Source organism: Vanellus vanellus (assembly GCF_965231255.1).
Source record: "Vanellus vanellus genome assembly, chromosome: 2".
In the NCBI taxonomy this organism is placed as follows: domain Eukaryota; kingdom Metazoa; phylum Chordata; class Aves; order Charadriiformes; family Charadriidae; genus Vanellus; species Vanellus vanellus.
In genome coordinates, this window is record NC_138906.1 from 79524743 (window position 1) to 79539422 (window position 14680).

The 14680-nt window shown below is 42.1% G+C and overlaps 1 protein-coding gene across 1 annotated transcript in view; it reads left to right on the plus strand.

Annotated features, from left to right (window-relative positions):
- Positions 1 to 14680, plus strand: part of PIGN (phosphatidylinositol glycan anchor biosynthesis class N) — a 112522-nt gene that overhangs the window by 8119 nt on the left and 89723 nt on the right. The window contains exon 2 of the mRNA XM_082479394.1: positions 8192 to 8451. Coding sequence (XP_082335520.1) covers positions 8225 to 8451 — 227 coding nt within the window. The 5' untranslated portion in view covers positions 8192 to 8224. The remainder of the gene's footprint in view (positions 1 to 8191; positions 8452 to 14680) is intronic.

Here is a 14680-nt window from a genome sequence, read left to right on the forward strand (position 1 = left end):
TGTGGATACAATTTCCCATGTTTAGAGGATAATTCAGAGAAAATTGCTTAGGCTAACATTGGGGTAACTGATTTGCAGTATGTTCAGGTATTGGGACACTTGATGGTTTATTGGCTTCTTGCAGGCCATAGTCAAATTTCTCCTTGGAGATTTTTGGCAAAAGAGACTTTTCTATGCAGGCAAAGCAATTTTGATTAGTTAAACTGAAATTAAATATTCTTTGAGCTCTTTGCCTCAGGTTTGGATGTGGTTTACTGAACCACATTTAAAATTTAAAACAGATGTCATTTGTTATTACAATCCGTAAAATGCTTAGTGAAGATGTTGAACATAAAATAATTTTAAACAGATGGTTTGAATTACAAAAGCCATTTCAGTGCAAGAGCAAGTGGAAATACTGTAGTTGCAGTTTCATTGGCAGAGCGTATTATGCCTCAATAGAGAAAGGAAATGAAATTTGGGAAAGGAGAAAAAGGGTCTTTATCGTTATCCCACTTCTATTCATAGTATGATTATATGATGAAGTCAAGATGAGGATTTTGGGTTTCCTATGTTTAAGTAGTGTGTAAAGATATGACAGAGTTACTCTGAGACCAGCTGGTAAGTCTCTTGTACGAATTAATTTGTGCAGTCAATAGGTCTTTGTGCTGTGACAGCAGAAATGTCTTGATTCTTGACTAGTGTAACTCTTCAAAAATCTAAATTAGTAAAAGAATAGAGTAGGGACTGCTAGTACCATCTCAGATGATGCATAACTGCCATACCATGCAAACTACTGTCACTTAGACCACACAACTCCCACTTTGCTCCCCTGCCCTAAGGAAAAGGATCATTTTTTTTATGTGCAGACAAATTGTGCTGTCACTGCTTTGACAGTTTAAATTACAAAATACACAACACTGTTTAGCTGAAAAATGTTTTCCTCAGCGAGCAACTTAGCAGAAATTCCTGTCTATTTCTTTTTTTCTGTAAAAGATACTTACCAAGGCCACTGATGCTTATTGAAAATGCATTTCCAATGGATTTTCTTCATCTTAACCAACAGACTTGACAGTATTAGTGAAGCATGGTCCCTCTAAAAGAAATGACTAATGTATCTCGAGCTCCCTGTCTTGACACTTTATTATCCTTAAAAAAATATTCCTGCCAATGGGGCATATTCCATGTAGTATTTTGTGTATGTTTTATTGCATATTTGAAGAAAGAAAAATATAAAAGGAAATGTTACATTTTTCACAAAGAACGATATGTACAAGTACAGTTTTCTTTGCCTTATAAATAATGCTGAGAGATTATAACTTGAGGAATGCAGCTTAGATGTTGATTACTTTGGGGAAATGGGGGCTGTACTTAATTATGTCAGCCTTCCTGTTAAGCACTGAGGGACCTGATCCAGCTTGGGGCTATGGATGTAGGTTCTGTGGCATGAGTTTAAAAAAAAAAAAAAAAAAAAAAAAGTCTTGTCAGCAAGTTATGGATCTACTTGAAAAGAGGGAAGAGCTCATGTCTCTGATAGTTGGGCTTAGGTAGCTCATTGCAGCTCTCTTGCTTCCTTGCCATCGTCACAGTCTGGGTGTTTTGGTCCTCACACTGACATGACTGTTGGTGACGAGCTTCCAGCTAATAACAGAGAGATTTGTATTGTTTTGATAGATGTGAGTACAAAGAAAGAGGGGGTCTTTTCACCCCATCTGCCACCAGCCAGGAGCTGAACTTTTTCTCTGACGATTCTAAAGAAAACCTTCTCTAATCTGTGCGAATCACTTTATTCTGGAAAAATAATTAATTGCAGTCAGGAGGTCCTTGCTGCTTTTCTTTCTTTAATCTCCTAGACTTTAAGAAAGGTGTCTGCTGGTTCTGCCTTGTTGTTTCTCAGAACAATTGCTCCTTTGCATCTGCTCGCTCTCTTCTCTGCTAGTGTACAGCATCCAATGATGTCAGAAGATCTGAAGTCTGCTGAAGGCCCTGGCTATGCCAGGGCAGTGCTAATTTTCTACGTACTTTGTTCATGTGGACAACTCATATTTAACAGGCAGTGAGTACCTTGGTGGATCTTTAGTACTTTTCTGGTAAAGATCCAAAAAGGTGTTTTATTTAAGAATCCATACCAGCTTTATGCTGTTGGCTTCAAATTGTTTGAACAAAAACCACCTTATTGGGATAGTTTAAACACTGATGTACCAGAGGTTGGACGGTATCATTATTTGCTCTGTATTTAGTGTAGGGGGTTGTGACACAAGGAGAAAAAAATGTAGAAAGAAAAGGATAAACCTGAGTCTGATACATAGTTTAGTAGTTGGGCTGAGGAGGTGAATTGGCTATTTGAATTGGAACAAGGGATATGTTTGGATGGACAGTAAGAAATGGCACGTGGCAAATAGGTTGCAACATGCTCCTCTGTTATCTACAAGACTAGAAGCTTCTTTCTCTCCTCTTGGTGTGATAGGCAATGGCTTAACAGAATTAAGTAGAATAATGCGGTCAGGATTTGGGCAAAGCTCGTGTTTTGCTTTGTGAAAATAAGGACTGTGGGAGGTAGCACGCTAAATCACTTGCTAAGGGATTGCCTGGGAAAGTATCAGAAGACACAAAAATGCTGAGATATCCTTGGCTTAAGTTTTCTTGACAGAAAGATGTAAGATATATTTTCAAGTGACAGTTCGTTTATCCACTTCTTGGATGGCCAGGCACCTCAGGGCAGAGACATTTTTGCACTAGTAATAAATACTTAGATCTGGCTCCTTGTCCTCCAAAGTGAAAAGGGGTGGGTGTGTGTGTTTAATACTTTTCTATTTTTCTTCTCTTGACAGGCTGTAGCTTTTGCTTTTTCTTATAAGCTATTGCTTAATCCACTTTTTTCCTTGTATTCTTGTTATTTCTTCCTTTTAGCATGCCTTGCAAGGTTTATGCCTTGAACCATCAAGCAAGCCCTACAGAGAAATTTGCTCATGATGACCTCTTTTTTTTTTTTTTTTTTTTCATTGTGTGGTATGCTATAGAAGATGGATTTCATTTCTGTATCTCATGTGAGATACAGAGAAATAGTATATAGATAAGTGCATTTCCTGCTAGGGTAGATGAATATACAGCGGTAGCTGTGCTTTCTCTGTGCCTAGAAGGCATGAAATGCTACAGGTTTGAGGGATGTCTGAGCACCCAAATTTTACTGGGTTACCTGCTCTCTCCTTTCCCCAGCCAGAAAAGCATGTCAGAAGGCTGCTGGGCATTGAGGAGTTTGATACCGATGCTTCCATTTCCAGCTCCTCCTGATGCCGACAGGCCTGCAGAACACCTATGAGATCCTGTTAAGCCTCTGGTTCCCACATTGGACCTGCAGGTTCAGGCTGGCTTTTGAACCACCCTGTCAAATGGTGATGCAAAAGCACAAAGGGGGATGAAAAGAGGAGTGGAAGAGGTCTCTGTATGGCAGAGGACTCAGATGAGTGAAGATATGTGCATTTTCAAATTTAGAGGTGCTGTCAGCTAGTTTCAGCTGTGCCTGCACTTGTTGTGTGGAGGCTGTGTTGGCTGCTAAGTGACATCCCTCTTTGGACTGGCAGTCTGAGACCTTGCATTGCATCCTTGAGAACACAGATCAACTGATGATTCCACTCCTCTTGGAAATGGTTGAGGGGAAAAAAAAAGGTGTAGTGCTAGTTTGTATCACAGGCAGAAAAAAAAACAGATGTCCCAGGAGATCTGCACTGAGGTTTCTCCACAAACCTCATTTTTTCTAAATCTCTTTTCTCTGACTCGTGAAGATTGTGTCCAGGTCTTGTAAGGAAAAGGATATTTTCTAGATAAGTGTTTAGCTTTCCCTTTGCACATTGATGGCCCCTCATGCAGGGGTGCACTGGAGGAGGGATGGTGACAAGTATCCAATTTATACTTGAAGTGAGTGATACTAATCTTTTTCTTCTGTTCGTACCACAAATGCTTGTAGCTTTAATTACACAGCACAAATGTTGCTTAGCATTAATCCTCCTTTTCTGTGGTTGTCCGTTCACAAATCCCAGAGGTTCCTCTTCTACCTTCACTTTCTTCCATGATGGTTTACTTTTCATGATTCAGTCATCCATGGTAAATCCACTTTTAATAGTACAGGACCAGGGGATGGATGACTGCTTCAAGAGGAGATGTTTTTTCTCTGTTGCCTTGGCATCCATTGAACTAATGACTCTTTCATATCAAGTAGTTAAAAATGCATGGACTAAATTATCTTGTTTCACAGCAGAATGAAAGGTGGTAGCCCATCCTAGATTTAAGCAGCTTAAATACCTGCAAATATGAATTCAAGTGACTTTGGCATTCCCAATTAGGGAAGAGGGTTGTCCTCCAATTTGCAGGTCATATATGCTAACATTTGAAATCCAAAAGTTTACAATGAAATGTTGATAGTGAAATGCTGGTAGTTTGGCCTTGTCAGCCCTGTCGGCCTTAACTTGGATTGTAGCTGGGGTGACTGCTTTATCTCTCTTTTTAGGAGGAGAAAAAGCACCCTCATTTTTCTTACCAGTGTAGGTACGAACTGAAGAAGACTTCTGAATAGTACCTCTGATGCTTCTGATTTCTTTGACCTCCTCACTTGCTGGCTTTTTTAGTTAAAAGAACTATGTGAAGTACCAGTTGGTAGCAATTCAACCAAGAGATGAACCAGTATGAGCCACGACCTGTTTTTGCACAGCAATGGATCACTCAGACAAGCTCCTTCTCAAAATGCAAACTGGTTTTTATACGGGAAGGAGCCATCTTGGCTTGTCGTTCATCTGTTTTCCACCCCTGTCTGTCTGAGACCGTGGTACTTGTAAGTTCAGAGGGGCCTAGTGAAGGCATTTCTTTGACAGGGAGTTTCCAGGTGTGAGCATTTGTCAGGTCTCTGATAAGTAATTTTGTAATTCACTGAATATGAATGACTGAATGCGTCATCTCGGTTACGGTTTTATCTGCAGTAGGGTGGCTCAGAACCTGGTCTGTACATATGGTGGTTGCAGTATCTGTCACAGGCAGCGTGCCTGGGAGACCCCTCTGGCTGGCTTCAGTCTCTAGGAAGAGCCTTCTGGAAATTATCTTGCCTGTTTTCAATCCTGTTACCATACTTTTTAGGCAAACTAATGTTTCCACGTCATGGGTGAAAACAGAAACTTAACTCTGCATTTAAGGCCCCAAGCCTTGCCCTTCCCCTGAGCATTGTCTCCCTTTGAGAGGACCGATGTGCTCTGCTTTGTCAGATCTCTCCCGCCAGTCCTGTTCAGCTGTTAGAGAAGAGGATCTGTATAAGATCATCCATGCGCCTGCTTGCTTTTCTTTCACCCTTCTCAATAGTCAAATGTGTATCGGTATTGCAGGCTGAGAAGAAATGGGGGTGTGTTCCAAATGGCATAGCATGTGTTAAGAGGAGCTGACATTGAGATGGGAATGGACCTGTGGAAAGATGGGTCCAGAGAAGCCTGGTCTTGCGTGTTTGCCCTACAGGGGTTTGGTTTGGAAGTACCAGAGAAACTCTGTCAGTGATAAAGACCTTCCTTTTCCGCTGAAAACCAGTTACTGGAAATGCTTTGTTCTTCCATGATACTTTGGATGTTTGAAGAGGATGTATTTCACAAATGGGCTGTCTTAAATGAACTGTAGGCACTTTGGGCTGGCAATGACCAAGTTTAGTTGGAACTTGATCAAGATGAAAAGGTGTAGAAGGTCACTTCTCTAGAATTGCCGTTGACTGTATTTAAACTTTGTTCTTTGAGCTGGAGCCTTCTCTAACCACAGACGAGTGTTTGTTTGGAACACCTCGTCCAATGGCTTAGTAGTTTGAAAGCAGGACTGCTGTTAGGAAAGGGCGTCAGGTGCCATTCTGGCATTCGACTGAGATACAGCTAGGAGCTTTCCAAACACTTTATACCTGTGGGAAAGTATTTGTAAGCCTGAGGATAGGATGCTCTTCACAATGTTATGTCACAGTGGTGACACACAGTCTTGCATTAAAGGAGCAATGTAAGCAGAAGAAGTGGCTACGAGGGATGGGGCAGAAGCAGGTGCTCTGGGAGCTGCCTGTCTTCAAATCATCTGATGGTGATGAGCAGTTGGATATGTTGTGCCCAGATCAAGCCTAATGTAATGTAGTCAAACTGTGGTTGCAAAAGAAAGTGTCTTTTTTTTTAATTAATTCTGTAGAACACTATAGTCTATGACAGCATTAAATTTGAATTGTGTTGATTGCACTCTTTTTGCTACAAGCAAGGGCTTAGGCTTGGGGAGACTTAAAGCAAAGAAAAATAGTGCTGAAAACAGATTAGGTTACTAATACTTTAATTAGAAGAATTTAGAATACGATAAGCTATAGAAATGTAGCACTGGGAGTATACAACAGCGAGTATCTGATTGAAGTAACTGCTTTGTTTAGTAGAGTGTTTAGTCTCATCAGTTTAAGGCATGAATAGCTTGGATTCTCCTACCAAACACAAATACATCAAAAGAAAAAGCCCTATGGAAAATATAACTGATTGAATAAAATGAGGTCTGGCGTTCAACTTCATGGTGTTTCTGTGACTGTGGTTTCATGTTTTTACATTTATGCAGGAACCCTGAGTACTTAAAAATAAAAAATAAACAAACTGATATTTACAAATATTCCAAGAGTATCTTGGAATCTCAGTTGTAGTCATAGAAGCATATAAGTTCTTGATTAATGACAAGTTTTTGTTTGATCACTTAAGCATGACTACTAGGTGTCTCTTTGAAATGTATTTAGTTGTCTTGATCTTGTTACTGGTTTTCTCTCCAAATCTCTAAAATGAGAAATTACTATATCAATATTGCTGATGAGGATTGGAGTTGTTGCATCTGTGTTTCAGTAGGGAAAACGGCTGGAATTGGATTTTACAGTTAACTTGCATACAGATCTGAATTTTCTTTGGATTAGTAAGTAATAATATATATTAACTTTCAAATCTTATTTGGGGGGTGGGGGGGGTGGGGGAGTTCTATGGTTTTCCTGGCCCTTTAAAGTTTTTATTTTAAGAAACATCTATCAGAGTTAAGGTTATGTGGTAGCAAAGTCTTTTTTCTTTATTTGATAAGAACAATAGTCTTATCCCATGGTTGCTGTCTGTGTCAGTCCAGCTACTGTAATTCTGTAAGAAAAAAGATAAACTTATATATTGTTATCTAGAAGTGCTAACTAGGTTCTGAAACAAAGAGTTTATTTTAGAGAGAGGCATCTATTTACATGGGTAATTGCATATCTGAACCTTCCAGGCTGTTAGGAACATCTGTTTCTAAATTGGTGAGTGGAGGTGTTGTTTTGTTAAGGTTGATAATCAGCTAATATTTAAATAACTAACTTAGCAGCCTGTACAGCGCTAATAGTCTTTTGTCAGAACTAACCCTCATTCAGGCTCAGAGCCTACACTTGAGTCAATATACATATTTGCATTGCCTTCAGTAGGCATCACATGAACCTCTCAGTACAGGTGGCAGACATGTACAGTTCCAGTGCACCTGTTATTAAGCATATTTGTATCCCTAACGTGACTTCAGAGGATCACAGGGCATAAAACATTCAGAAGGAAGTAACATTGTCCAAGAAACATAATCCTTTGGCTGCTGTGCTTTTGTCACCTCTTTTAGAAGAGGAACAGTGATCGGCACTCAGCAGAGCATCTTTGTTCCTTTAAAAGTTTTCTGTTTCTAGTCAGAATATAATAAGGCCAGAATTGATAGTAAGCTTAGAAAAGGAACTTTGAATGGATGTTTGCTACGGGATGGCTTTCCCTAGCTGTCTTTGGCTTGCATTTGCCTGAACAGACCTCAACACTGTCACGCAATCAGCCGGCAGAGGGTAGTATGTTCGTGGAGATATTGCATTGTCAGAGTCTTCTCTCACTGATACAGGTAACAAAAACCTGCTGAATATCAGACAAACTGGCTTGATTCAATGGTCTTTTGAAGCCATCTGGTACCCCACTAAACACCAGAGATGAGCTGCTGAGACATAATGACTGTCTGAAAGTCTGAATTGGCTGTGCAGTGACTTTTGACCAAAACTTATGGGAAGAAGCTTGTTGGAAGCAGAGATTAATTATGGATCCTGAGTAATGACTGTGGTTATGATATTCCCATTCTATAACAAATGAAATAAATACTGATTCTGGTAAGTCTCATCTGCCTAACATTATTTTTTCTCACTCCCTCTCAGTGTCGGACTTCGCCTTGCCAGCCCGCTGCTGCCATGAGTATACCAGTCTTCATCCTTGCTGGTCTCCTTGTGCATTGTGTGTTCTTGGTCTCCATTTTTGACATCTACTTCAGCTCTCCCCTGGTTCACGGTATGACTCCTCAGCAGACTCCACTGCCACCTCCGGCGAAACGTCTCGTACTCTTTGTTGCTGATGGTCTGAGGGCAGATTCTCTGTATGAATTGAACAGCAGTGGTACACCCCAAGCACCTTATCTGCGGTAAGTCCATCTGAAAATGCTGCAGATCCAGAAGATTTTGCTTCCGGAGGCAGCTCTATGTAATGTTGAAAACTAAAAAAGAGGAACGATGGCAACCATGGTGACTTCCTTCTGCCTTTGAAGTAATGAACTTTGCGGAGTTACACTCTACAGAAATCCATGAATTTGAGTTGGTGTCCCTTGTTGTCAGTGAAGCTGCTAAACCATGAATAGAGTAAATTAAGTCAATATTGTCCCCTGAAAATTACAGCTAGCCAATAACTGAGAGGAGTGTGAACGTTCTCCATTCACATCAGCATGGTATCAATTCTGAAGCCTAACAGAGTTTTTAATTTAAACTGCTTCCTGGATGTTCAGTTTAGGAGTAGTAGTTCATTAACATCCTTGTCTTCTAATTCTAAGCTACTGATGAAGCTCCTTTAAGGAATGATTAAAAAAAGATGGCCTGAATGGATCTAACAGCAGGCTGCCACTTCCTATTTGTTCCACCCTTCCTGCATGCGTGACCCTGCTGCCTCCCTTGTGCTCTCTAGTGTGTGTCTGATTGCTTAATGGAATGATTTGGTTTAAGATTGTGAAAAACCAATCATGGCAAAAAAGTGTTAAAAGCCATATCCTTGAGTGCTTAAAACTAATTTTCACCAACCTTCCCTGTTCTCTTATATCAAGATAATTATTCGATCATAAGACAAATAATTTCTTAAACTAAATAGTATTAAATAAGATTACTTTTTGTAATAGCACTGATCTGGCTTGAATATCAGAGCAAACTGGAACAATCAATCATCTGAAGCTGTTAGGGTGTTTGCAGTCTGCTACAGAAATCTGAGGTGCCCTTGCTACAGCACTTGCCATTTTATATGGTATTACTTGTACCTGCTTCTCCTGTTGTTAGTGTTTTTGTAAGGTGCTGTCTGCCACATCAGTGCGAGTTCTGCATGTTGTCTTTTGGCAGTGGACTTCACACTTCCTCCAGAGCAGTTTCTTCTCTTAGCAGTAAAACTGTTGGTCTTTTGCACCATCAACAAGGTGTGAATGCTGTAATGGCCCCACCACTAGAAGCGGTGGTGGGCAGTGGCTAGGAAAGAGTTATAATGGGTATTTTTGCCATTAAGTGGTTTGAGTTTTTCAGTTTCAGTCATTAAACATTATCATGCCTATCTAAAAATAAAAAGTTAAACCATGTATTAGCTTGTCCAGTGTTGGGAAGTTTGCACTTTTGCTGTCTCTGGTTTGTTTGTTTGTGGAGTTAAGGACTTTCTGTTTCAAAATTTGTAGAAATTAAACATTGTTATCTGTGCTGAAATACATGGGTGAATGGAGGGGAAAAACTGCCTTGTAATAAGCAAAGTTGCTGGTAGGTCACTGAGTGAAATAAAGTTTGAAGTGCCATCTGTATTTCTCTCATTGTCTCTCATTCTTCTTATAAATATATATGTGTGTGAGCGTGTATATGTGAGAGATGATGAAAAGAAAAAACACATGGCATGTTGTGCATTCTGAAAGCCGGAGGGCCAGGCAGTCCAGGGCATATCTTGAGCTCTGCTACGTATCATAGAATCATAGAATGGTTTAGGTTGGAAGGGACCTTGAAGATCATTGAGTTCCAACCTCCCTGCCATAGGCAGGGACACCTCCCAGGTGTTCAAAGGTTGTCCCATCCAGCCTGGTCTTGAACACCTCCAGGGACGGAGCTTCCACAACTTCTTTCGGTATGCTTTTCCAGTGCCTTACCACCCTCACAGTGAAAAATTTCTTCCTAATATCTAATCTAAATCTACCTTCTTCCAGTTTGAAGACATTCCTCCTTGTCCTACCACTACATGCCCTAGTAAAAAGTCCTTCCCCATCTCTCCTGTAGGCCCCCTTTAGGTACTAGAAGGCCGCAATGAGATCTCCCCAGAGCCTTCTCTTCTCCAGGCTTAACAACCCCAGGTCTCTCAGCCTTTCTTCTCAGGAGAGGTGCTCCAAGCCTCTGATCATCTTTGTGGCCCTCCTCTGGTCCCGCTCCAACAGGTCCATGTCTTTCCTATGTTGGGGACTCTCTAGAGGTAGACTCAGTACTCCAGGTGGGGTCGCATGAGAGTGGAGTAGAGGGGCAGAATCGCCTCACTCGACCTGCTGGCCACGCTGCTTCTGATGCAGCCCAGGCTATGGTTGGCCTTCTGGGCTGTGATCTCACACTGCTGGCTCATGTTGAGCTTCTTGTCAATCAGCGCCCTCGAAGCAAGATGCTCAGTGTTTTGTCACCAAACCTTTGAGCTACACAAACTTCTGTAAGTTAGCCTTGTAAACAGGTCGACAATAGATGTTGGTTGCTGGAAGTGTTTCCATTTTTATTCTTCCAAGTTATTGCTGTTTGAGCTTTCCTTTTTCAATAATACTAACCCCAAATATATGCAATTTCATACAATGTCCACTTTTTTTGCACATTCATTCCCAAGTGCCAAGTGTTCAGTCCCTTATCCACTTTATAGTAGTGGACAACATAACAGCTGGATTACTTGTCTCATCCAGATGCAGCACTTTGGGAACTACAGTGTTGTTAATGAGGAAGGATTTTCTTTAGATGAGCAAGAACCATTCTTGTAGCAATGTTCTACAAATAAAAGCAAAATTTATTAGGTACATAAAATTAATAATAAATATCCATTAGGCTTGGAGCAGATTGCTGGCTGATATATGTCAAGTACCTAGTCTTTTCTCTTACACGTATTCTTGAAAAAATCTGTTTTTCAGCAGTGTTGTGATAACTGTGAGGGATGGAGATGGTCTGAATTGCTGTAGTCGTGGTGGGGATATCGGGGAACATGTTTTTTTCCTTGCCTGTCATGTTTCAGCTGTATTACAATATCATGTGTATATTTGTCATTGTTATTATAGGTAGCTAATGTTTATACTGTCAAGGAAATAAATTTTTTTAAGTAGTTCTTCTGAGTAAAAGGCTTTGAAATAATTCAAAATAGCTAAATGAATTTTGAACAGGTAAATGCCCACTTGCCCAAGAAAGTGGCAGGGCAATTAGCCCAGCTGAAGTGCATCTATACTAATGCACGCAGCATGGGAAATAAACAGGAGGAGCTGGAGGCCATTGTACAGCAAGGAAACTATGATATAGTTGCCATCACAGAAATGTGGTGGGAGGACATACACAAGTGGAGTGCTGTAATTGATGGCTACCAACTCTTCAAAAAGGATAGGCGAGGAAGGAGAGGTGGTGGGGTGGCCCTCTATGTTAGGGGCAGTTTTGAATGTCTGGAACTTAACAGTATGGATGACAACACTGAGTGTGTATGGATAAGAATTAAGGGGAAGGCCAATAAGGCAGACATCGTGATGGGAGTTTGTTATAGACCTCCTAATCAGGATGTAGAAGCCGATGAAGTATTCTATAAGCAGCTGGCAGAGGTCTCACGATCATCTGCCCTTGTTCTTGTGGGGGACTTCAACTTCCCAGACGTCTGCTGGAAATACAATGCAGCAGAGAGGGAACAGTCATGGAGGTTCCTGGAGTGTGTGGAAGACAACTTCCTAACACAGCTGGTGAAGGAACCAACTAGGGGAAGTGCACTACTGGACTTACTGTTTGTTAACAGAGAAGGTCTTGTGGGGGATGTAAAGGTTGGAGGTCGCCTTGGGCAGAGTGATCACGAAATGATAGAATTTTCAATTCTTGATCACGTAAGGCGGGGAGCCAGCAGAACTGCCACCTTGGATTTCCGAAGGGCAGACTTTAGCCTGTTTAGGAGCATGGTCGAGAGTGTCCCTTGGGAGGCAGTTTTGAAGAGCAAAGGTGCCCAGGAAGGCTGGGCATACTTCAAGCAGGTGCTCTTAAAAGCGCAGGAGAAGGCCATCCCCTTGTCTCGAAAAACGAGCAGACGGGGAAGACGACCAGCCTGGCTAAATAGAGAACTTTGGCTGGACCTCAGAAAAAAAAGGAAAGTTTACATTCTCTGGAAAAGGGGGCTGGCAACTTACGAGGACTATCAAGATATAACAAAGCTATGTAGGGGGAAAATGAGAAGGGCCAAAGTTCAGTCAGAACTCAGCTTGGCCACTGCAGTTAAAGACAATAAGAAAAGGTTCTTTGAATATATCAATAGAAAAAGGAAGACTAGGGAAAATGTAGGCCCACTGGTGAATGAGACAGGTGCCCTAGTGGTGGAGGACGCAGAGAAGGCAGAGTTACTGAATGCCTTCTTTTCTTCGGTCTTCACTGCTAAAGCTGTCCCTCATGAATCCCACACTCTGAAGGCAAAGGGGAAGGTCTGGGGAGTGGAAGATTTTTCCTCAGTTGAGGAGGACCGTGTCAGAGACCACTTGGCCAAGCTGGACATTCACAAGTCCATGGGCCCTGGTGGCATGCATCCGCGAGTGCTGAGAGAGCTGGCGGATGTTATTGCTAGACCACTCTCCATCGTCTTTGAACGGTCATGGAGAACAGGAGAGGTGCCTGAGGACTGGAGGAAGGCCGACATCACTCCAATCTTCAAAAAAGGCAAGAAGGAGGACCCAGGGAGCTACAGACCGATTAGTCTAACCTCTGTCCCTGGGAAGGTATTGGAGTGACTCATTCTGGATGTCATCTCCAAACACGTTGAGGAACAGGAAGTTATTGGAAGTGGTCAACATGGATTTACCAAGGGTAAATCATGCTTGACCAATCTGATAGCTTTCTATGATGTTATAACTGGTTGGCTGGATGAGGGGAAAGTTGTGGATGTCATCTACCTTGACTTTAGCAAGGCTTTTGACACTGTCTCCCATGACATCCTCATTAGGAAGCTGAGGAAGTATGGGCTAGATGAGGTGACAGTGAGGTGGATTGAGAGTTGGCTGCGGGACAGAACTCAGAGGGTTGTGATCAGCGGCACAGAGTCTAGTTGGAGGCCTGTAACCAGTGGTGTCCCCCAGGGGTCAATACTTGGTCCAATTTTGTTCAATATATTCATTAATGACCTGGATGAGGGGACAGAGTGTATCCTCAGCAAGTTTGCTGATGATACCAAACTGGGTGGGGTGGCTGACACCCCAGAGGGCCGTGCTGCCATCCAGCATGACCTGGACAGACTGGAGAGCTGGGCAGAGAAGAACCTAATGAGGTTCAACAAAACCAAGTGCAAGGTCCTGCACCTGGGGAGGAAGAATGCTAGGCACCAGTACAGGTTAGGGGCGGACCTGCTGGGAAGCAGCTTGGAGGAGAAGGATCTGGGGGTTGTGGTAGACAGTAAATTATCCATGGCCCAGCAATGTGCCCTTGTCACCAAAAAGGCCAATGGAATCCTGGGCTGCATAGGGAAGAGTGTGGCCAGTAGGTCGAGGGAGGTCATTCTCCCCCTCTACTCGGCACTGGTGAGGCCACAACTGGAATACTGTGTCCAGTTTTGGGCTCCCCAGTTCAAGAGGGACAGGGAACTGCTGGAGCGAGTCCAGCGAAGAGCAACTAAGATGATTAAGGGCTTGGAGCATCTGCCTTATGAGGAAAGGCTGAGAGAGCTGGGACTCTTTAGCCTGGAGAAGAGAAGGCTGAGGGGAGACCTTATTATGGCATACAAGTATCTAAAGGGTGGGTTGAAGGAGGATGGAGCCAGGCTCTTTTCAATGGTTCCCAGTGACAGGACGAGGGGCAATGGGCACAAGTTAGAACACAGGAAGTTCCGTTCAAATACACGGAAACACTTCTTTACGGTGAGGGTGACAGAGCACTGGCACAGGCTGCCCAGGGAGGTTGTGGAGTCCCCTTCCCTGGAGATTTTCAAGACGCGCCTGGATGCAGTCCTGAGTAATGTGCTCTGGGCAATCCTGCTTTAGCAGGGGAGTGGGACTAGGTGATCTCTAGAGGTCCCTTCCAACTCTGATGATTCTGTGATTCTGTGAAATGGCAGTATTTGGTTATATATTTTGTGCTTGGTATGTGTTATTTCTGTGATATAACCCCACAAAAGCAAAGGTAAAGGATTACTTTCCAACTCAAAGGAAATCAAATTCTCATTAAAACAATTTCCTACCTGTTGGGGCAACGAAGTATGAGGAGGGCCAAAACTGTTTATTTTTGTCTTAAATCTCCCACTAATGCTAGTGTGAGGCATTTTTATCAGTGTCCAGTGAGAATAAATTAGAAAACCACTTTAATACTTAAATCTTTTTTTAAATTAGTACTTTTTTCAATACAATTTAAGACCTAGCTGAGATGAGAACTAGGAATAATGTGTTAGAGAGCTATATTGCC